Raw genomic sequence first — 24,362 nt, forward strand, 5'->3', positions numbered from 1 at the left:
AAAGACTGCATGTCACAGTTCCTAGAAGTGTCTGTTTCATGGAAGTAAAACCTGTTTGAAAAGTTTGGAAATTCCCATTTGGAATTCCCACATGCAACTATTCCCTCTTTTATTGTACCTTTAATTGTGCTTGACAAAGTCTTTCTATCTCCTGTTGACACTTAGGACTCCTGATCAGAATATATGCCAAAGGTTGGATGACTTTCTAACTTATTTATAGTTACATTTTGTCTGTTTTGAAAATCAGCAAGAGGATAAATCAAGCCAGCAAAACAGTCAGTGAAAGTTATTCTCATGAGCCAAAGATCTGACATTTATAAACTTCTATTTTAGGGATTTACAATTCAATTATTTTATTTTATTTTTTTTAATGTGAGTATTCCTCATCCTCTGTATCCAATGCTTGTTTAGGGTTCTCTGACATTGATATTTTTTTGTTTGGGGTGTATTTGGTATTCTGATTTTTAATAGATAATTTTCAAAAAATCCATGTTGGATATTTTTAGTTGTTTGTTATTATTGATGTAGTGAAAATTTGTTCATGTCTTTTTTACTTTGTTTGTTTGATGATTGGCATCCACAAGGCAGCACAGCTGGTTTTCTGTATTATAAGCAACTGCTGTCATTTACGGTAGCAATGGTTTCAAAATGAGATTCATATGCATGGCACTTACCCAACAAATTTATCTTTACATTAGAAGTGACATAGTCTATTTTTTAAAAACTCAGTGATGCAATATATGCACCACTGTTTTGGGACTATGCAGACATTCAGCAAGTTCCATCAAACTATTTCAAACTAAGAAGTCATATATATGCCCTATGTTTAAATGTTTTGCAGGAGAAATTGCAGTCCTCTAAATAAACAAGACTACCCCCACCCTCCTTTTTTTTTTTTTTTTTTTTTTTTTTTTTTTTGGGTGTGTGTGTGTGTACATATATATTTTGTTTTTATTTTTGTTTAATTTAACCTATAAATAGCTTAGTAAATAAAAGAAAATGAATGTAAAATCATAACAAATGATTTGCATTGACCAAACTTCTGAAGACCAAACTATAGGTAGGTAGGTAGATAGATAGACACACACATATATTTCTGCTATTAGGAATATACACACCATAAAGTATTTTGTGAATCATCCATTTTTCCCTGTATGCTAGCCTGTCTAAATCGTACAGTGCACAGTGACGTCAAATAACTTAAGAAGCCATTTTAATTATAAACCGTATGTTAAAGATTAATTACCTGTTTTTTCCCTTAAGAGACAGAAAAATTATTCTGCAAAATTGAAAGACTGAAAGACTCTTTTTATATAGTATCTCTGTGAGGCAGTTGTGGTGGATGTAGGTTTTGGTCATGCTGAAATGAGCAAATGCCAGTGGAGTTGTTCTGTGTCTCCCTCCTAGCAATGAATCCATCTCTCCATATCTCCAGAAGTTATTTGGAACAGACTGGAACACCTCCAGACACTTACAGCTTTGGCTGTGGTACCCTACCTCTGCTGCTATGCACAGCCTCTTCCAAGCCACCGATTAAAACATTACCCCATATCAGAATTATTGCAAAGGTGCACAAAAACGCTCATTTATTGAGACTTTGGGACAGGGGTCAGGATTTACTCTACTTATTGGTTTTGGCTGGGATAGAGTTAATTTTCTGCATAGTAGGTTGGATGAGGGTATGTTTTGGATTTGTGATGAAAACAATGTTGATAACACAAGGATGTTTTAGTTATTGCTGAGCAGTGCTTACACAGAGCCAAGGGCTTTTCTGCTTCTCACCCCACCAGCGAGCAGGTGGCGGGGCATAAGACACTGAGAGGGGATACAGCCGGGACAGGTGACACTAACTGACCAAAGGGACATTCCATATTGTATGACATCATGCTCAGCAGTAAAGCTGGGAGAGGGTGCTGTTCACTGGGGACAGACTGGGTATCTGCTGGCTGACAGTGAGCAATTGTTCTGGGGGGGGTTTACATAATTTGTTTTTCTTGGGCTTTTGTTGTGGTTTCTGTTGGGTTTGGGTGTTGTTGGTTTTTTTTTTTTTGTTTGTTTGTTTTTTTTTTCTTTGTTGTTTTCTTTGTTCTTTTTTAAATTATTAAACTGTCTTTATCTCAGCACATGAGTTTTCACACTTTTATCTGTGATTCTCTCCTGCATCCCAATGGGTGAGGGAATGAGTGAGGGGCTGTGTGGTTCATAGCTGCCTACTGGTATTAAGCCACTAGACGCAGAATAACTTAGGCTATGACAATGAAAGCACGGTTAACTGTAATCATGAACCAAGGAAAGGAACAGAAATAGCCTTTGAAAATGCCAGCTACATCTATATTTGAGGCCTGTCCACATTTTAAGTTAAGTACCTGACTGGGCAGTTATCATCATCTGGATCTCTAGCAGTTACGACGCCCACCACTGAACCACTCACAGCCCCTTCAATGATCTCCATCACATAGTTCTCCAAGGTGAAAACCGGAGGTTCATCAGCATCTTCCACAATGATTTTGACAATGGTTTTGTCTTCAAATGGTCCTTCTTTCAAAAAACGCTCATCAATGTACCTGTTTACAACTTTTGCTTGAATACTGTATCTCCTCTTGCTCTCATAATCCACTCTCTGTTAAGAAAGAGACATGTGGAATATTTCTTGTTTCATATTTGAATTAAATATAATTGAATAGGTGGTGTGAGATTAAAGATAAAACAGTGCTACCCTTCTTTTAGGAATGTTTCAGAAATAGTTACTTCTAAAATTTCTTTTTTATGTTAAAAACACTTTACAATGAAGCTATGCTAAGCCACTGTTTGCTTTCATATGTAGACTGGCTTTAATGTTACAGTTAAATAACACTGCAAAAGAAATCTTCCTGTAGAATGTCACCCCTAAAAAAACCAATTTCTTCTCTTAATACTTTTATTTCCAGCATAGGTGTAACCTAGTGAACACTATTCTTTACTCTTACATAAACAATGTGAATCAGTTAATTTGTAGGGGTTAAACTGAGTATCTTAAAATTTAGTATCTAAAGGAAATATATTCCAGAAGGCAACAATGAGTGTTTGATAAACACATATTTACATTACTATTTTAGATAGTAATTTTCTTCTGTAATGAAAAAAAAAACAAAAACAAACAAACAAAACCTAAATAAATACTTTCCTGAATTGTAATAAATCCAAAAAAGGGAAAAAAAAAAAAAAAAACAAACCCAACAACCAAACAAACCAAAAACCACAAAACCAAATCCAACAAATTTATAGTGTTCAGTTCTTCAGGGTCCTGGGTTTCACTAAAATATCAAAACCTATTATCAGTTCATATGATGACCTGGAAATTCCAAAATAAATCACACAGTATCAAAGCCTCTTAAATATCTTAATTCATAAACTGGTATCTTTTTGAGTGCATTTAGTGTCTTTTCAAAGCTATATCATGACAAAAACTCCACTGTCTATCTAGTACTTTAATATATTCTAGCTTCAGTTAAGTTTAAAAGGAGGTGTTGGAAGTAAAGAAATATTGTGTACAATTTATCAATAAAGAATTTACAAAAGATGCACAGAAGAGATAGATGATTTTCTCACAATGGGATACACTGTGTTGCACAGCTAGGAATAACATAAAAATATTTTGACTGCCACTATTGTATTCAGCAGTAATTTGAATTCAGTACTTCAGAAAGAAAAGCATGTTTCATTTTATCCCCATAATATCCCAATCGAATCATGAAGACTGAAGAAAGAAAACATAGAATACAAAGCAATAAGCCTTTTTAAAACATCCAGGTTGCTTGAGGGGGTTCTTTACAGTATTTAGAGATTTTTTAGAAGGTTTCTGAGATCTCACCTTTTTTAGTAAGATAATTCCTTCCTGAGTCTCATTGTTAGTAATCATGTCAAAAACATCTGAAGTATCTCCTTCAATGAAATAGTTCATGGCTGCATTCTCCCCTATGTCGCTGTCTTCTGCAAAGACCTTGCCTACAGTAGTGCCCACAGGAGCCTCTTCAGAGACACTCATATAGTAGATTCCTAAAGAAACAAATACTGGCACAGGTTAGTGATCTGTCATGGTTAACAGCTGCTGTAGCTATGATGGCCTGAGGCTCTCAGAAAGTTGTGAAAAGCTCCCTGCTTTTATTAGAGCAACGGATCTAATCCATCAATGGATAGATCTTGGAGGCAGAGGACAACAACCTTTGCACTCATGAGTCCTCCTCTCTCAACCCACTTTAGCAGTAAGTAAAGAGCTAGGGACAAGGGGTAATGGTTTTAAACTAAAAGAGGGTAGATTTAGACTAGATACAAGGAAGACATTTTTTACTGTTATGGTGGTGAATCACTGGAACAGGTTGCCCGGTCCCTGGAAACATTCAAGGTCAAGCTGGATGGGGCTCTAAGCAACCTGAACTAGTTGAAGATGCCCCTTCTCACTGCAGGGGCATTGGACTAGATGACCTTTAAAGGTCCCTTCCAACCCAAACTATTCTTTGATTCTCTTCTATGATTCTATGAACCAACAGGGTGAAAAAGCAGTGGAGGGCAACACTTTCCAACTGCATTTCATTAGTTCTTCCTGACAGACCAGCTAGCAGCTCCCATGTCTGCTAGAAACTCCCTGGACAGAGAAGGTCACATCATTTGCCAAAAGGTTTACAATATCTGTAAGCAAAGAATGAAGAGAGGATAAAAAGAAAGAAGCTGAGTGAAAATGGTACTAAATATCCCATTGTCCAGATTTTAGGCTTAGGTACAGCAAACTATATGGAAAACAATTTGGTAAGTCATTTGCTTCCAAAGCCTAGTTATAAACACACCAGGCTTGAGGTCTTCTGTAATGATAGGTTTTCTTTTCCTCTTTACTTTTGAGATTTTGTGTGGGATTTTTTAAATTTAATTTTTATTTAAAACTGTATGATGACGTCAAAGCACAGACCTGTCTTGAACAGTGAACTTAATGGAGTTCCAGTATATCTAAATTTCCTCAAAGCTTCAACTAGTATAAGTAGCCTATACTCACGCTGTTGAAATTTAGGTGGATTGTCATTGATGTCAGAGAGGTTGATGGTAACAGTGGCTGTTGCTGAAAATGCCCCTGCTTGCCCAACCATATCTTTGGCTTGAATGATGACCAAATACTGATCTTTTGTTTCTCTATCCATTTGGGAAGCCATTCTGATGACCCCTAAAAAGGAAAAGTATCATGTAATAACATATAATAGTCTTATTTTTTCCAACATGTGACCATATAATATGGGTATAAAATGCATCATTGGACACAGTTATGAACTTACATTTTAGACCATGCACAGCATAACTGTCCTAATACTGGGAATTAGTACTAGTGGTAACATCTATGCTGTATGACAGATCCATTATGCATACCTAGACTTCTGGCGAACAGAACACACCATATATCTCCTCTCCCATTATAACCAGCTTTCTTCCCCAGAAATCGGGACTTTGGACAGATGTCACATATCTGTGTTTTTTCCAACATAGAGATAGTAATGTCACACAATGAGTCAGAGATGTTAACCCAGAAGCGGTCCCACATCCATTTGTTGTATAGGGTAGTCAGAATCCAGCTCTTCTCTTTAGCAAGATAATTTGTTAAATACATTGTTGATTCTCTAGAGATAAACAATTTCAGCTTCCTATGGGAAAGAAAGTTTTGGTTTTTTTTTTCACTCTAAGAACTATGCAAAGTTATACAAGTGTAGGGTGATATCAGTTGATCTTTGTGTTGAAATGAATGCAGACATTTTTGCTTGCATCCATTTTATGTTAGTTTATGAATGTTTTCAATTTACAAGATCATTTGTAGTACCTGTCTTTGGCTCCACAGAGAAATAAGGCTGTCCCTGAATGAGACTGTAAAGCAGACGGGCACTATTCCCATAAGAAGGATCATCACCATCTGTAGCTGTTACCTGTGTAACTGACGTACCTCAAGGAAAAAATGAAATAGACTATGTTTATTTTCTTCTTATATAAATTACCTCATAAAAGCATAAACTATTTAAAAACTTTTTAACATATATATATTTTATGTATGTATATATATATATATATATATATATATATATATGTATGTATAAAAGTTATATTAGCAAGCAGACCTGAAAATTTACAGAAGCAGACAGCATACAGGAGCAGACAGCACTTCTAAAATTTGTCATTAAAAAGGGAAAATATTTCCTCAGAAACTATTCTTGCTGCATTCAGACTTTCAATTAAAATAAAAATAAATAGTGTAAGACTTTTCAGAACTATATTTATACTGTTTAAAATTCTACATGTCTGATACCTTTTTCCCTAATTTCTGACACATGAATGGAGTATAACAATTTTTTTTCTCCTTCTCTTGTATGTTCTTCAAAGTATTTTATGGAAGTTTCCCATGGGAATAATAAAACACAGCCACTTTATCAGCAGTAGGCCCGCTGGTGATAAAGAAATTAAGTGTTAGCAAACAAAGCAGCCACAATGTATAACAAGGCTCTGATATTTTTTTTTTCTCTTTGAGTCTTTAATGAGACTGTCCTAGTGCAAGAGTGACGGCAAAATCCCCAGTGCAAAGACACAGCAGAATCAGTCTGCAGAGCTTGATTTCATTTCTGGCTGGAAGGCGGTTATATCCTAGATACAAGATTGACAGCAATCTCACAAGCTCCATCAGTGATGATTGTCCTTTGAAAGAAAATATTCACAGTAGCATCACTTTGTAATGTAATCATTATTTTTGTCTTTTTTCCTCATCTAGGTTCTGCATAAGAATACAAATATCACTTGTGACGAACAGCAGGAAATCAAACTACTTTCTAAAAGTTTCTGACATACAATCACATGGTTGCACCTGCTTACCAATACAGCTGTATAGTTATGCTGGAGGAGAAAAGAAGAAATGATGGAGTGCAAGGAGTTAGAACAGAAACACCTTTTTTATGACAAACTCAAAGTTGATAATTATCCCCACTAAAACACATAAATTAATTTCTGAATTTTCTAGCAGGTCAATAATTTTATTTTTAAATGGAAATGAAGATGGCTTTCTCATAGAAGGATATGCTGAATGAAATATTTTGATTATTAAAAAAAATATTTTTTTGCATTTTCTCTCATTTTATTCAGCAACACTTCAAGTGATTCCATAATGCATGTTGTCTTCTCTCAGAGTGGAGGTACACTAAAATGTTATTAATTGCCACCAATTTTAGATTTATATGTCCTTCAAAACATACCCACAATACCAAACTTCTGACCTTTAGGTGTATATTAGATGTGTGCATAGAAGTATACACATATATGCTGTTCCCTATTCCTCTGGAGAAACGTTAAAGATGAAATGACAAATTAATATTTAATCAGGGCACTTATGTGCTTCAGAAGTAACAGTCTTTTTTAATATGACTGAAAAGTGAAGGAAATCTTCAGCTACACAACTGTTAACTTCTCATCAGCTGCAATCTATGGAAACTGTTCTAACTAATACAGGAAATTAATCCTTTAAGACAATTTAGCATGACTAGAATGTAGTTGCTTTGGGAAAGAAAAAAAAAAAAAAGGGGGGGGGGGGGGGAAGAGTGTTAGTTAGAAAGGGATCAAGAACTTTGAATAATCCAATAGGTGTAGTCTGTTATAAATGTCATTTTCTACTAAACCGAGGTACCCGTGACTACATTTCGAAATTGACTCATTTACAGCACCATATTTAATAAATCAGGAATAAGATCCAACATATATGGGACTGCAATGCTTTTGTGCATCTCACTAATTTAAAGGTAGATTTATTTTCTGCACAGTTTCTAACCATTAGAAGGAAATGTTGAATCTAAGCCAGTATTTGCTGCTTCTCTAAGCCCCAGCCTACTTTTCTGCTTGCCTGTTGATCTTCCAGAGTCTAGCAGAAGGCAGGACAGAAGCACGGAATATGTCTAGTGCTCAGTGTGATGCAGCTGCTGGCTACAATAGAAAGATAAGAGGCATCTGGTAAAGAGGGAGCTGACCTGGAGGAAAGCAGTAACAGATCTCCTGCACTCTCAGAAGGAAGGCTATTTCTAAAATGGGATAGCATGAGACCATGTAAAGAGAGGGCTATGGTTTTCACATTTTTTCAGGCCAAAGATTTCATGATTGTTGTATGAACCTCCACATTAAATAGGGACTATGTAATAAACAGAAGAAAAATATTATCCTAGGTTTAGAATACTTTTTCCATTTTTAACTTTTCACTGCTATGAAGCCTGCATTTCTTTATACATTTAACCTAAGCACAAAAAATAGCAAGACGTTTACTGAATGGAATCTTGTTTACCTAGACATTTGTATTTGAGTGATAGAAATTACAATGTTAATATTAGGTACTCAGAAACTCCAAAAAGTCATTTTTGGTAACGCCATGTTTGGGAGAAGTATAGTTGATCAGATACAAATAATATATTGTAGAACAATCCATTAACACAGTCCCACCATCCACAAACAAACAACAACAACACAAAAGAAAACCCAAAACAAAAAACAACAACGAACCACCAAACCCTCAACTCTTGACATTGCAGCCATGACATGATGTAATTGACAGTCAAACTATGATGCTATGATAGAGTTTCACAATATTTATGTGAAAATGGATATCATAGCAGAGGCAAATTAACTAAATATGCCTGTGAGCTTTCAAACAATCATTTTGAATATGAGAGTCTGTGTGACGTTGACATAAAGTTTAGCCTTAAATATATTTTTTATGTACACAGCAAAGTCTTACGCCGGATAGTAAACATGCTTACACATTTTTTGCTTTTTATTATCTTTATTTAAGGCAAACTACATTTTGCTGATTGCTGTATAAGATTTTTCTTTGCATTTCTGCAGCCCTGGTTTTACCCTTCCTGGGCAAAACATAGTGGTGCCGTTTATACACTGCAGGCTACTAGGTAAACTGTAGGGCCTTCATATGGCAAATAGTTATTTATTTTTCTAACTAGAGCTTCAATTCTATAAAAACCTTAAGTATGATATATTATTGCATCTAACTCTTAACCATTCCATCAGATATACTGTATTTGTACAAGTTTAACAGCTATATGGAAAACACTTAACATAAAATCGTACCAAATGCCTGAGGGAAAACCAGTCCTGTGTTCTCAGAAGAGTCCATTTGCTGACAGGCTTTTCATTTACTGTGACACTTGCATATAAAATCCTAATAAAATTTAGTAGTGAGGATAAGTAGAGAGCTAAGAAAGAAGTAAAATGTGTTCTAATTTGTTGACTCATTGGGATATATATATATATATATAGATATTTGTACCTAACTTTAGACAAAATTATCTGTGCTTATTTTCTGTTTTTCTGCAATTCTCTGAGGCAAGTGGCTGGCTATAAATTATTTTTTTATTGCTTTCTTACGTCCAGACAAAATGTTCATTAACAGTGAGCTTTTTTCCCAAGTATCGAACATGCTTCCTAAGTGTGTTTTCTGTGATGAAATTACTAGGAGATCCCAGGTCTAGCATCAGTGAGCTGAACTGATGCTAGAGAAATCTGAAACAGATCAAAGGGCAAGCCTCTCTATTGCACTGCATCACTGACATAATACTGGTCTACATCCCTTATTATGCAAGAGGATGGTTTTTTTTTTACTGAGAGAAAAGCCCTGATATAATGAACCATTATCGTATCAATTATACAAATTTTAGTTGGTTACTGTTTCTATCTACTGGGAAGGTAGAAATCTCCTTGCAAGGATGAATGCTTTACTATGCATACTGAAACAGGTTTCACCTCAGAATTGCAGTCCTTACCCTTTGAGAAGCAGAGCAAGTAAGCCCAGAGAAGTGTCATTGTGTGTGGCTCAGCTGTTTCATGAGTTGGAGTTGATCACTGTTAAGGTATATACTACCATACACCACTCCACTTACATGCTATATGAAAGACATACACATCAGTGTGCCAGTAGTGTTGTAGTGTCTATGTGGAAGAAGTAGGTGAAAGAATGATCTCTGAAATAGCTATGGTATTAGGGCTGGCAAGGTCAAACATAGCAGCAGTGTAGAAAACATTTTAAGATCCATAGGACTGACTTAGATTCACATATCATACACTGGATGATTGCAGATCTGTGTTTACCATTTCAGGTAGTTTGCATCTGACAGAGGAAGTACACAAGGATCTTATTTTGTTTTTCACCCATTCGGAAAAAATGAGAGGTGATGTTACTTCTGGGTTTTTTTCATGTCATATATTTCTATATTTTATTGGATTTTTTTTTTTTAATAATCTTACCAGAATATCACAAAATAATTTTTTTCCAGTTTAATTAATCTTATGCTGGTGTGATACTGTATTTTAGGAATTTAAATATGTAATAGATGACAGAGGAGACTGGATGAAGGCTGGTGAACCTTTCAGTTTTAGGGTATCAATTTATAGCCGACAAGTCAATAAAGGTTGAAACTTCTCATCTGTCAACTGCTTGTTGATGGTTTCAGGTGAGAAACAAGTACATGGGAAAAGATTGCTGCTGTTGGTTTTGGCCATAAGTACTGCCCTACTTAACTTTTTCCTTTATTTTCCATATAACCATCATTAAGACAGGATCTCATCATTAAGACAGGAAGATAAAATAGAAGGAAAACGTAACTTAATTCTTGATATACTTCTGTGAGTAGTTACAGGTTGGCGTGAGTATAAATCAACGCATACTAAATAATCTGCTATTTTAAAACCATTTTTATAAGGACCAAGTCTCTTGTAAGCAATGCTTTATCACAGGGGAAAAAAGAAAGGGAGGAAAAAAAAGAAAGAAAGAAAGAAAGAAATTGTAAATTTGTAAATCTGCATAAACCCAGATAAAAATACCCAGATAATTGTAGACAATAAACTATGTCCATTATTACTGCGAGAACATTAAAAAAAATGCAAATGTCCTTGACAAGGCACCTGTCTTCTATTCTCCAAACTTCAGTGAATGAGCAAGATGCAAAGGCTAGAAGTAACCTCTGAATAAGTGACTGATAACGTTAGAAAGACCAAGGGATACGATGCAGAAGTCTTGAGACAAATATGTCTGTCTGCATGGAAGAAAGTAACAATGAAGAAACAACCATACACCCAAAAGTGATTTCCCTGGTAGACGGTGGTATAAGCAGGGCGACTAGGAAGCAAATTGATTAAACGGATGCCTTTTGTAGCTCTTGCTGGTACCGATGCTGACCTACTGCCTCCTGACAGGAATTAGAATATTCACCCCACTTTTGATTAAACCCCAGGCATGAATATCCTTTTCTTGCAAGTGCTATCCAGGCTGTCAGAAAAAGATTAACTTTACAGCTTCCTGTGAAAGATTCGCTGAATCTATCCTAAAAGTTGAATGGCTAATGCTCAATGAAACATAGGTTTTATTACTTTTTATGATCACTGATGCTGTTACATTAATGACCTCATTAATTCATACAGTTTTAAGTAGTACAATATTTGGATTTCTTTTCAATATTATTTGGTATAGAGACAACCAAAAGAGATAGAGGTTTGAATTTAAAAGATTACTGGGATTCTTTCTGTAAGAATTTGGTTTTCTTCTGAATTTGAAAATAGTTATTTGGAGATAGCACTTTCTATAATGTGCTTGTTTATGTCAGCTGCATTCACACTTCGGGTTTTTTTAAGGATTTAAATGTATGTGTATACATGTTAGGTATACACATGTGCATGTACATATATATATATATATATGTATACCTATATTTCCCAGGTGTTGACTTTGCTTCATTTTTATTGTATTAAGTTTCCAGATACATGACAGATCCTAGTACAGGTCTGTTTGAAAGTGTGGAGGTGGAAAAGAAGAGGTGCAGGAATTAAGGTGCTCCTCTTGACAGAAAATTGCCATTTATGTGCTTAGGAAATTGGAAGCCCCTTTCACACAATCTAATCTAAACAAAGAGAACCTGATAATTGGGAAGAAGGTTGGCAACGTAGATAGGCAGGCATCATACATGGTGTTACTGCGGTCATCACATCAGCCCCACATCAGCTCCATACCACTCCTGCTCTGAATCCATTACTTATAGGAAGGAAATTAACCCTATCTCAGGGGATAGGGTGGGGGTGGTAATTTTGAGTGCCTGTCTTGTGGATGGGATTCTTTACCAGTTGCAGTACAAAATGTTTTATATTACACAGGGTATAATAAAGACATATTGTTTAATCGCTAAGTAGAATCACAGTATACTGAAGGATTCTGTTGAGTACTTTTCAGTTCAACCAAGCTTATATTTATGTCCTTAAAAGAGCCAGCTGAGGTCAGAGGACTTTAAAGTTTATGTGCATCCTACTCCTCTTTCAGATTGATAGAGGTTTGAAAAGCTGACAGACAGGTTGTAACAATAATCATAGACTGACAAATTTTCTAGAGACTAGGATGCTATACTGTTATGGTTCAACTCCAGCTGGCAACAAAATACCACTCAGCCACTTTCTCACTCCCCCCTCACTCAGAGAGATGTGGAGAAGAATCAGAAAGTAATGTAAAACTTGAGGGTTGAGATAAAAACAATTTAATAGGTAAAGCAAAACCCACATGCACAAGCACAGCAAAACAAGGAATTCATTCACTACTTCCCAATGGCAGGCAGGGTTCAGCCATCCCCAGGAAAGCCGGGCTCCATCACGAGTAATGGTTACTTGGGAAGACAAACCCCATAATGCTGAAAGTCATTCCCCCCTTCATTCTTCTTTCCCCAGCTTATATACTCAGCATGATATCATATGGTACGGAATATCCCTTTGGCTAGTTCAGGTCAGCTGTCCTGGCTGTGTCCCCTCCCAGTTTCCCGTGCCACGGCTCGCCAGCCCCCCCAAGCCCTCTCACTGAAAGGGTCCAAGGAACCAAAAGTCCCTGACTTAGTATAAACATTCCCCAGCAACAACTAGAACCATCAGTGTGCTATCAGTGTTGCTCTCACACCAAATCCAAAACACAGCACCGCTAAGAAGAAAATCAACTCCATCGCAGCTGAAACTGGGACATATACTGATTGAAAAAGTAGTGAAATCTGTCAGTCCCAAATCTTTGCAGTATCAACTGGCTATAGTACTCCACCTATTTTGAATAACAAGTACAAATTTCAAGGCTGAATCACTGATGGGAAAGACAACTCTCGATAGTCAATCCAAGCATGTATTCAGATTCTGTAAAAAGACTTAGATACATGTAAGTACCTAAATATTTAAAGTCAAGGATGTTAACTAGAGGTATGCACAACCTTCGGTTTAAGCATATACCTTTCCAAATTTTCAAGCTTGTAAAATACTTTGCTTTCTTCTCACTGAAAAGCAGTCCATAAAATATGCTATTAACATTTTATATCAACATAGCTATCTAGAAAAAGGTCAGGAAATAAAAGAGTTTAGTTCAGGGCATGTCATACCTTCAGGTGACATCTCTGGAACAGTGGCAACATAAGGTCCATCCAAGAACTGTGGTTCATGATCATTGACATCTTGAACCTTGATAATAAATTCTGATTCAGGTTCAACAGGAAGCTGAGTGCTCTTGTTAATTGCTTGTGCTCTTAGAGTGTAGAAGGATTTCTCTTCTCGATCAAGCTTTTGTATCACATAAATTTTGCCATTATTTTCATCAATAATAAAAATGCTTCCAGCTCCCTCCCCAGTCAAAATGTATTTTAGCTTGCCATCCTGCTTGTCTAAATCTGATTTCAGCTGCAAGTAAAAAACAGAAAAATAAGCCGCATTATAAGAGGAATAAAGTTTTGGGATATTCATTTTAGGTTTTCATTGTTTTTATTCTACAGTGAACCCTGTGATTAGTAAGCTTTCTTGGATACTAATATTTAGAAAAGCATACTGTCACATTTTCAGTCAGTCATGGCTCAGTTTTAAAGTATTGATATAACAGAAATATAAATGCATGGTAAACCTTAAAAATGATGCTTCAGCCACTTTGAAGTGAAGGGAATGACTGTAAGTACCTACTTTAAATTGTTGCTTTATCATCTTCCATAAAATTCTTCTGAAAATGATACAAAGGTCATTAAACATTATCTACATTTTTATTATTATGAATGCCAAGTGTACTTTATAAGTTTTATATATTTCTTTGTACTCAGCAATACTAAGTGTAAATGAAAGACACTGGTGTTCTATTTCTGTTGAAATATTGTATTGAAGAGATGAAAAGCCGTTCTATGGTATAAGCCTGTATTATTTATTCTAAAACAAATTGATAGACATTTTCCATTTCTTTCCAGGATGATCTGCATCCTCTGTTTTTTACTAGGACGAACACCCTCTGATGAAGCTGAGCCCTGGACACCATTGCGGTCCAGCTGCATTTGTTTATGCCAACAAAATAGTTCTGTTAATGCTAACAGTACACAACAATACCTTTTTAATAGCAAGCATCCAAAGTTGAATTTTATAGGAACAACAATTTCTATCATATATTTATTTATTTATTCATTTTGGGTTTAGAACAAAAGATATCAAAATCTCTAAGAGCCTGGATAATAATTGAAAAATCCAATGTAACAAAAAGAAAAAAACCAAGTTTTATTAAACCTGCTTCTCCTACAAAGCAGCAAGTTTAAAATTTAAATAATATGTCTAGCTTTTGACTTTTATAATCTCACTGTTCTTCTTTATGTTTATTGACCCCACAGCTCAGTGTAGGATATAAGGCCACAGGATGGGGAAGAAGTGACTATGAGGTGTAAAGGGCACATTTCCCTATTGAATCTACTCAACATATTTTGTAATAGCTTTTAAAGCTGCAAAAATAATTTTAACTTTTCTTTGGAACAATGCCCATACCTTTTGAAGATTTTCATAATGCATAATTTTCTGCATGCATTAAATGGATAGTTTATTCCAAAGGCGATGAGGACACTGCTCTGAGGTATGAGGAATAGTTTTGAGTTCCTGCTCTGAGTTCTGTCACAGTATTTAAACCCTAGATTATACAGAGTTAATTCCTCTTGCCAGTACAAGACAGAATTTTCAAGGCTAGGGAGTTTAGAAACATTTAAAACATGAGCAACTTAAAGCCAAATATTTTCAACACAAGTCGTTGTGTGCAAAACATGGAACAGGTTCACCACTTTATGAGTGATCTGGTAGAACTTAATTTTAACACCATCCAAAACTGGCATATAGATAAGGGGCACCACAGTTTCTTTTTGAACCATAAATCTTGGTTTCCTTCTCATGAACCCCAGGGCATGGAAAAGGTGTTGAGTATCTACACCTTTAACCTAAGATGGGGTTCAGATGGGATCATAGAGTGTATCACACTCTTAGAGACTGGAAGCATGCCTCAGACTGGCTTTTCAGATATAACTTATGTTGAACCACTTCACTCAGAATCATTTCTCCCCAAAAGATTGACTTTGACCATGACAAAGCATGCTGAAGGTTCTCAGTTTACCTGTTTTAGTAAGCTAGACACGAAAAAAAAAAAAAAAAAAAAAAAAGTTCTTCCCATTGTAAATGAGAACTGGAAACAAGAATGTATGTACTTGTCCTCACATATCTGCCATTGCAGTGCTGATGGATATTTTTTTTTTCTTAAACATGATAGTGGGAAAGGATTTATGCATCTATTTTAAATGAAATTTGAAGATTGAGCTCTGCATCTGACTGTGAAAAGATGTTGATGTGGAATAGTGCCTTAAAAACAGACTGTCTACCTTTGTATTTTTGTTGATACAGTTTCCTTCAGGGCCTTATTTACTAAAAATTCATGGTTTGGTCATAGTCTATAACTTAGTTTCCTGAAAGCAAAGTATATTCTACTCAATAAAAAGACACAAGTAAATATGTCTGATTAGATAATGGTTAGACTGTAATAAATTAACCATAATCTTCAATAAAAATTCTCCATGTTTTACCTGTGAGAAATAGAAAGGAACTATTATGAATTTTTTCTAAAGCTGTATGAAAATACATGACATTTATGAAGTCTTTTTACAGGAAGCTGTTTTCCAGCTATGGGAAAAGTAATAATAATTAAAAAATAAGTGTGTCTACACTTGTTATTTCAGAAGAGAGACATCACACTTCCATAGTAGTTAGTTTGAAGGGGCTGTGAAAAAGTAATTAATGAATTTTAAGCACTTTACCCTTTGGGCCAAATTAAATTTTAGTGCTAGTTAATTAGCAGTTAAACTTATTTTGGTTCATTCATCTAGAAAGTGCCTTAAAGAAAAGAAAAGTAGATCTCAAGATAAGAATTACTTCTAGCATACAAATATGAATAACATTCAATAATGATTAATAATAATAACAATAATAATAATAAGCAGAGGGAAGAAAGGCACAGATAAAACCTCATTAAGGCAATTATCTTCTAGCACATTTTTAAAGGAGGGTGAAAAATAATTGCTCACTTTGCTAACCCAACATTAATCTAATGAACCATGCAGATTCCTGTAGTTTCTCAGTAGTAAAAGGATTTAGTATTAATCTGTTTCATTAAAAATTAATGAGGGGTAAATCAGCTGCTACTTAGTGTAATAGAAAATCAGACTAAATACTGTTTGTAAACTACACTGCACTCAGTTTGGCTGCTTTAATGCTGTGCCAAAAATAGCACAAGCAAATTGCCAGATGTTGATAAATGAGTCCTTAACTTTCATTCAGAAGACAGAAAGGAACTTTCAGCTTGATATCTCTATCTGTTGCGTATGGAACTAGTTTTAGTAACACAGTGAATGTGGGGTTTCCTTGACAGCACACCTAGGTGAAGGAAGGTCCGTGGTACTGTCACAACCTCCAGCTCTTGGATCTGTACTCTGACCCTAAGTAAGGTCACAGGAAAGGAGAGATGTTGTGCCCTGATTAAAACTTCCTGAGCTCCTCTTTCTATCTTTCTTGATACTTTCAGGTCACTGGAGATGTTTGGTCTTCCAGGTGAAGGTACTAAACTGCTAATCAGCACAATAAATCTAACCTCGTACCATCCTTGAATGATTACTTATCATACCTGTCCAACGTACACAGGCACCGTTGAAGTCTGCTCCTCAGTCACAAGAAGTGGCTCACTTTTCACCCAGCTACGTTTCACTCTTCGAACTGCTGTGAAAGGCTGATCTGTGCTTTGAACACTGCGGTTCTCTGTGCTTGGAGAGCCAGGCCAGAGCTGAACCAGCATTAGCATGAGAGATAGCAGTGCAGAGCAATTCATGCTGAACCAGTCTTTCAATCAATTTTCATCTGTGGAAGAGGAGAAAAAATAATAATAAAAAAAAAAATGACAAAGCATCACTTTTGGTTTTCTGCTTTTACATATTGATTCTGTGCAAATGTAAAAGCTCATCTGCAGTCTTGAAACTTCCTCCTCTCCCTAAAACGAAAGAGCTGAAACAAAGTCTGTTTCTGATTAAACCAGAGATTGTCTCAGACACTCTGGCATGAAAGTCAAGTATTCAACTTTCCTTTATGAATATCCTACATAGGGACTTTCTATGAAAAAAAGGAAAATCATCCTTCAATTAATTCATCTTCCAAATTAAGCTGGGTAATTGCATTGTGTAGCCTCAGAATAATTTGATTGGAATAATTGTATGTTTCTGCTTTCTGCTTAGACAGGGCTCATTTTAGCAGCAGCCACAGAACTGCCTGAAGGGTGCATATCAAGCCTTAGTGGCCCCGATGAGTGACAGTTGAAATAGAGTGGTGTAGATATTTTTTTTAACCTCTTCTTTCCCTCTTTCCCAACTCAGCAAAATGCCTGTAAAAATGCAAAGGTGGTAGGGTACTATGAAGAAACAGCAAAAATGTACAACTTTCTCCTTCCTGGTCAAAAGAAATCCTCTTAACTGATTTTACCAAGTCTGACATTCTTGTCTTCAATTAAACAGACAAAGGGCAAATGCATCTTGAAAGCTGTAGGTTTCTGCATCTAGTTTCATTGCCACAATGAAAGTATTCTTTCAGAAAATGAAGGCTTTGCACAAACGGTATGCTGTTATTGACTTTTCAGTGATGTAAATTAAACTAAATTTTAGATAAAATGTAATGCTCAATTAAGAATGGTCACCTTCTATAAGGCAAAAAAGGAAAACTTTGAAAATCCTTACCACATACATTTCGGGTCTTAAAACTTTGCCTGGCAAAGACATTAGTGATTTTATTCCAGGCTTTAGCATTGAAGAATAACTTTTCCTATGCAGAAGCAGTCTGTTTTATTAATTTATCACATGCCAGTCAATTTGTAAAACACACTGGAAAAAAATATTTGGCTTTATTTACTTTAGGCCTGAAAAACCCATTAGCCTTTTACCTGTCCAGGATAAAATATGAATTTATGTATTTTAAGATCATGATTTTAAAAGTAATGTTATTGATACCCATGCTTATTCAAAGGGAAATGCCATAATTGCTTAAAATGACAGACAGGTTGTATAGACAACTGTTTCTTTCCTTCCAGCAATTTTACATGATGTTGAACATTATTCTGTTAAAAAGTAATCTGCATATGCATATTTAGTGAGAAAAATGAAGGAGTTCTAATAGTAAGGTATATTGAATTGCCAGTGTTAAAGTGCATGTTCCAGTTTCTTAACATTTTCTGATTTCCAACTGTAAAGCTGTAACGGTGCAAGATGACACTTGAATAGAAGGAATGTGACTTGGGTACTTTCTCATTTCAATTTTCTGTGGAAAATTTGTATTTTCTTATAGCTGCAAGAATAATATTTGTTACATGGAAGACAAGGCCAACAAAGCTCAGCTTGGCTCTCAAATAAAGCTTGAGTGAGGTTTAAAAGGCTTAAGGGCCCTGGAAAGTCTCTCTGTATAACAGGTATATTTAACACTAAACAGTAATTTCCACAGAAGCCAATCCCGAAAATGAACATTTTTATTGCAGTACTTACCAAAGGACAGACAACTCAGACAATGAAAGCTGAATAGTCAAAGGGACCTTTCTGAGGTATCATAAAGAAATTTATTTCAATCATTATTTTAAATGAGGAGACAGGTATTCAGCCTGGGCCATAGCAAATGCTTCTGTCTACCCATTAGCTGGTGTTTTGGCCACTTGTTCAACAAATTATTTCAGGTCTGTGGGCCGGTATTTCATGCAGAGTGAATGCCAAACAGGCACTCATTATCAAACTCACCTGCCAGACACCTTGTATACATATCAACATAGGGAGGGTACAGAATATGGCTACACTGGTCTATCGTTGGCCATCTTTTAGCAATACAGTCAGCAGTTAGCCATCAGCAATGAGGAGCTTAAAGAGCATAATTAATGTTTCGGTCCATTTCAGTGTCGCCTCTTTACTGATTTATGTTAATAGCCTATGATACATGGATTCAAGCATCATATCTTGGACAAACTTGGAGGAAATAAGCATTTTTAGATTTTGACGTGTTGCACATTGTTATCTGTATGAAGACTTTAACTGGGAAAATACAGATGGTAGGCAAATTATTGTAAAAAAAAACCATAAAGCTATGTAGTGGACCTGAGAAATATGTATTTCTGTTTTCTCTTCTCTGCTGTATCAGACATACTCACTTTGCTTCTACTTTCAGGACCTTTCAAACCATATTTTCTTCCAATGTCCTCCGACTCATTTGGCCTTGAGACACTGCCTCCAGCCTCTGGCCAGCACATGTTGCCATTCCAATTACTCACTTGTGAAACAATCACCTTCTTTCTATTCCACAGACTGTAACTCATCCTCACAAGTAGGTCTTGTAAAATATTCAGAATCAACTTTCTTATTCCCTCCTCTATTTCTAGTCTTTCCTTAAAAAAAGTCTAAATTTCAGTGTTACCTGCTTAAAGGCAAAAAAAGTGTTCGCAGTGTTAAGGTAATTCTGTGCTGAGACTGCTGCCAATCACAGTGACTAGTATTGTCTCATCATTCTCTTATACTCCTCTGTCTTTCCCTATCCATCAAGCTGTCTCTTGTTTTACACTCAATTTGTAAGGTCTTTGTAAATGAAATGACCTTGTACTTTGTGTTATAATTATAATATGCAGCACAAGGGAGGATTAGTAAAAGCACAGGGCTTTTAGGTACTATAGTAATGTGCACAAATAGGTAATTGTTAATAGAATAATCTTTCATTGAAAACAAAAAGACAAATATATTTTCAGAGATGAGCAAAAGCGCTATCACTAATAATTTCCCGAGGGAACAAGAGGAATGGGGACTATTGTTCTGTTCCTGTCTTATTCTTCAGGAAGTACATCTCTACTCTCTCACTTGCATTGGCTTGCAATAATAAAGACTGATACTTAGAACAGAGTAATGAGAATATCAATTGCAGTTGCAATAAACAGGCTACTTTTAATGTACTATCTTCCTTTTACACCCAATAAAGATCATGAGTTTCCTGCCTAAGAACAGATTTACCCTCTTTGCACAAAGTTGCAGAGTCCATTGTTAGGTTCATTCTAGAACCACCACTAAGTGACATACTGTCACCATTTGAAACTGGATATTACTTTTAGGTGTGCTGATAGTCTGACTTGGTTCTGAATTTCCTTTGTTTAAATAATAGTGATTAAAGTTGAATTATGACCATGTCATTACATTACAAAACAATACCTGTTACTGCTTAGCATTGCAAGAACAACAATAGGAAAAACAAGAGATTTACAAAATACAGCCTCTGGGATATAGTGAAGTTGGTGGAAAAAGTAAAATACAAAAAAACCAGCCTTCTAAAGCATTAAAAAAAAAATACAAACAAGAGATTACAATAAAGATGAGAATAAATTCTGGTCCAGATATGTTAGCTGAAGAATAAGGGGGAAAAAACCCCAACAAAACAGTTAATTTTGTAACACCACCCCCACCCCTAATTTGATATAAGTAAAGCATTTTAATTAGGAGGTGATAAAATACTCAAACATGGTAACCAGGGTCATGGTAAATACTACTTAACTAGACACCATTAGGACCATCTTGTATAAGTACTTGATCCTGCTTTATATCAGGGTTTTGAAACAGTGGCTTCTGAGAAAAACAGATCTCTCTGTCCTTAAAAGTACTGATCAGAACCAAAAATGCCAGACTAAAAAACATTTCTTTTGTGGAATTTGGTGGGTTTTGCTTGTTTTAATAACATCAAGTAAACAACAACAAAGTGGAAAAAATCATGTAAGCCAATCTAATTCATTAATATGCAGCTTCTGAAACATATTTCTTATCTCAAGAAGTGGCCTACCATGACGTTTTAGTTGCAAGTTCTCTTTTCTCTATCGGTGTTGCTATAATTATAGTGAAAGTTGTCTCCCTTATATGGTGCTATCTTTAATTTTCACTTAATAGGATAAAAAAGAAAGGGTATTTGTAACTAACATCTACACATTACTGTGTTAGGAAAAGCTTAAAAGGATAGAAACCTTCATAGTTTCAACTATACATTTGTTCATTTGTACTATGTCTGTTGGCTGTTTGTCCTAGTTACATTTTATATGGATGGCTGCTGACCAACCTCATTTCAATTGCAGTGCTGCTGCTCTATTTACCTTTCAGAAAAGACTGTATAAAGACTGTATATCGATTCATTTTCATTAACCAGGTTTCATACAATATGGTAGACACCTAGGCTATATTACTTATAGAATTCCCAAAGAATTAATCATATGTATATCAACTAGTTTAATTAATGCATATGTATTGAGATGTTGGTTTGTTGGGTTTTTGGTGTGGTTTTTTTTTTTTTTTTTTTATCTGTATAGAACAATGACAAAATCTTCCAGAGTGTGCAAAGTAGTGGACTTAATCTTATTATTGCTTCTTCTTGCCATTGTTGAATTTCACAGAGAGGCAGATAATAATTTTTACAAGTTTGATGTATTAGAAACTCTTCATTACCATTTTCATTGATTTTTAGCTGTGATTTGATATTTTGCAAACAGTACCAAGATATTTCATTATGTAAGTTTTCCATTCTTCATGTAATTTTAAGTATTTTATTTGGAGGCATACTAAAGCCCTAAGGAGTAAATATGGCATATTCAGCTCCAACTGTGCTGGATTTGCCCTCTGGTTCCACGGATACCTACCATCACAGACTGGCACAGAAGTCACTATTTTGTCAGTAATGTTTAACTGAGTTGATAAAGAGCAACAGTGGGAATAAAAGACTAAAATTTGCAATTTATTTTGCTATTTGAACTTAATGTTTTACTGAATATCATAGTTGTCACTGTGATTGATTGTTTGATTGATTTATTGATTTTTGTGAATGGGTAAATTTGTAAATTTTATACTAGTCCTTTTGTAGCTCAGGTCACCTTTTCTATAATTCCTCTTAGCTTATATTTATCGGTCTGATTTAGCTTCTTTATGATCAGTTTAGTGTTTAATAATGGATTAGTTTTCCCTATTGTTTGTATTGACTCTAAATATTTTGACTTTCTGGCCTTTCACACACTTTTTTAAAAATAAATTTGAACTGCTACAGCTAACAAGTATGCTGAATTTAATTTTACTGTGGCTATCAGAACTAACATCTAAAATGTAATAACGTCTTGACTCAATTAATTATAGCTGTATCAACAATAGTCTTGCTAGTCTGTTGCACAACTAAAAGCCACTACTTAACCTTGAGAAGTCTTCCTTAACACATGACTTGATGTGACGTCTGACCAAATTACATTGACTGGTAGTGCATATTAATACAGTACAACTTCATGTATCTCCACTAGTCACTCAGCACTCCAATTGTGTGGATAGTAATTACTTAGATGTTATGAATGTAATATAAATTTCACTTCATTCTAATTGGTACATTATTTTCTCTATTTTGTAAATATGCTATCACATAATTAGGGAAGACCTTCAAACTATTGCATAGAATTGCCAGAGTAATTATCTGTCTGTTATACAAGGACAAAATAGCTTTAGAGAAATTACTTTTTTAGTTGATTAGTGCCTTTATGCCTGTGGATTTTATTCAGTGTAGAGTTGACTGACTAGAAATCCTGTCATTCCTATTGTTTTTTAATGGTTTACTGATTATCTTTTCAGGTAGTATATTAACACACATTATCCAACTCCAGTATTTTACTAGAATATCTGTGGCACTGTAGAAAAAGCCCAGATGTCACTTCAAATGACAAAAGCCTGAGTCTTTAAAGCATGACAAGCAGTAGCCAGAAGTCTGTCCATACCAGAGATTCCAAACACCTTTTAGAGTATCAAACTGTGTTACTTATTTCTTCAAATCCTTTCTCCCATTTAAAAACTATAGGAACTGTAGGGAAAGGTAAGATAATTCTTTTAAATTAGGGGAAAGGTGTCAAATGTGAAGGATGAGATTTCCTGCAGTGACTTAAGTGCTAGAGCTGTTCCCTGTTCAGCCCACAAGCCAAAGGAGGTACTATAGAGGATGAGGTGACACATTTTGGTTTACAACCTCACACCGCAGCATTTTTGGTCATTCCCATTCCTTAGTGACGCTACATTAAATGACGAGTAAACCACATTTAGAAACAGCCTTTTTCTGAGTTAAAGCCAGTGAGTATTGGTGCTATTCTATTGTGTTTGAACTTAGGCACAGAATCACAGACTGACTGGGTTTGTAAGGGACCTCTGGAGATCATCTAGACCATCAATCTGCTGAAGAAAATTCACCTGGAGCAGGTTGCACAGAATCGTTTCAGGAAGGCTTTGAATGCCTCCAGAGAAGGAGACTTTGAGAAAGGCCTCTTTGGGAGCCTGTTCCAGTGCTGTGTCACCCTCAAAATAAAGAAGTTTTTCCTCATATTCAGATAGAACTTCCTGTGTTGCCCGTTGCCCCTTGTCCTGTGGCTGGGCACCACTGAAAAGAGCTTGGCCTTTTCTTATCACCCTTAAGATATTTGTATGCATTGCTAAGATCCCCTCTCAAGTCTTCTCTTCTCCAGGCTAGACAGGCCCAGCTCTCAGCCTGTCCTGATGAGGGAGATGCTCCTGTCCCATAATCATCTTCATAGCCCTCCGCTGGACCCTCTCCAGTAGTTCCCTGTCTCTCTCAAACTGGGGATCCCAGAACTGGACACAGCACTCCAAGTGCAGTCTCACCAGGGCAGAGTAGAGGGGATCACCTCCCTCCACCTGCTGGCCACATCAGTCCTAATGCCTCCCAGGATCCCTTTGGCCTCCTTGGCCACCAGGGCACACTGCTGGCTCATGGACAGCTTGCTATCCCCCAGGACAATGTATATCATATGTCTATATGTCATATGTCCACATGTCATATGTCCACCAGGACAGCATATGTCATATAAACCTGGCTGCATAGTAGTTATTTCCTAATGGATGTGAGCATACATATGAGAAAGCGAGTCTCTTGTCTTTTTAAACTCTATTCTACCAGTA

At 35.8% G+C, this 24,362-nt stretch overlaps 1 protein-coding gene across 9 annotated transcripts in view; it reads right to left on the reverse strand.

Annotated features, from left to right (window-relative positions):
• The window catches only part of LOC308060573 (cadherin-19-like), a 75,613-nt gene that overhangs the window by 23,320 nt on the left and 27,931 nt on the right, over positions 1 to 24,362 (reverse strand). For 8 of the 9 annotated variants that reach the window (XM_080379483.1, XM_080379476.1, XM_080379481.1 and 5 more), the window contains 6 exons: positions 17,012 to 17,241; positions 13,437 to 13,731; positions 5,834 to 5,953; positions 5,024 to 5,188; positions 3,851 to 4,035; positions 2,367 to 2,620 (listed from right to left, as the gene is read on the reverse strand). In XM_080379483.1, the coding sequence (XP_080235609.1) occupies positions 2,367 to 2,620; positions 3,851 to 4,035; positions 5,024 to 5,188; positions 5,834 to 5,953; positions 13,437 to 13,731; positions 17,012 to 17,212 (1,220 nt within the window). In that variant the 5' untranslated portion in view covers positions 17,213 to 17,241. The remainder of the gene's footprint in view (positions 1 to 2,366; positions 2,621 to 3,850; positions 4,036 to 5,023; positions 5,189 to 5,833; positions 5,954 to 13,436; positions 13,732 to 17,011; positions 17,242 to 24,362) is intronic. The other variant, XM_080379484.1, reaches the window with a different exon arrangement.

Source organism: Falco punctatus, assembly GCF_963210335.1.
Source record: "Falco punctatus genome assembly, chromosome: 3".
In the NCBI taxonomy this organism is placed as follows: domain Eukaryota; kingdom Metazoa; phylum Chordata; class Aves; order Falconiformes; family Falconidae; genus Falco; species Falco punctatus.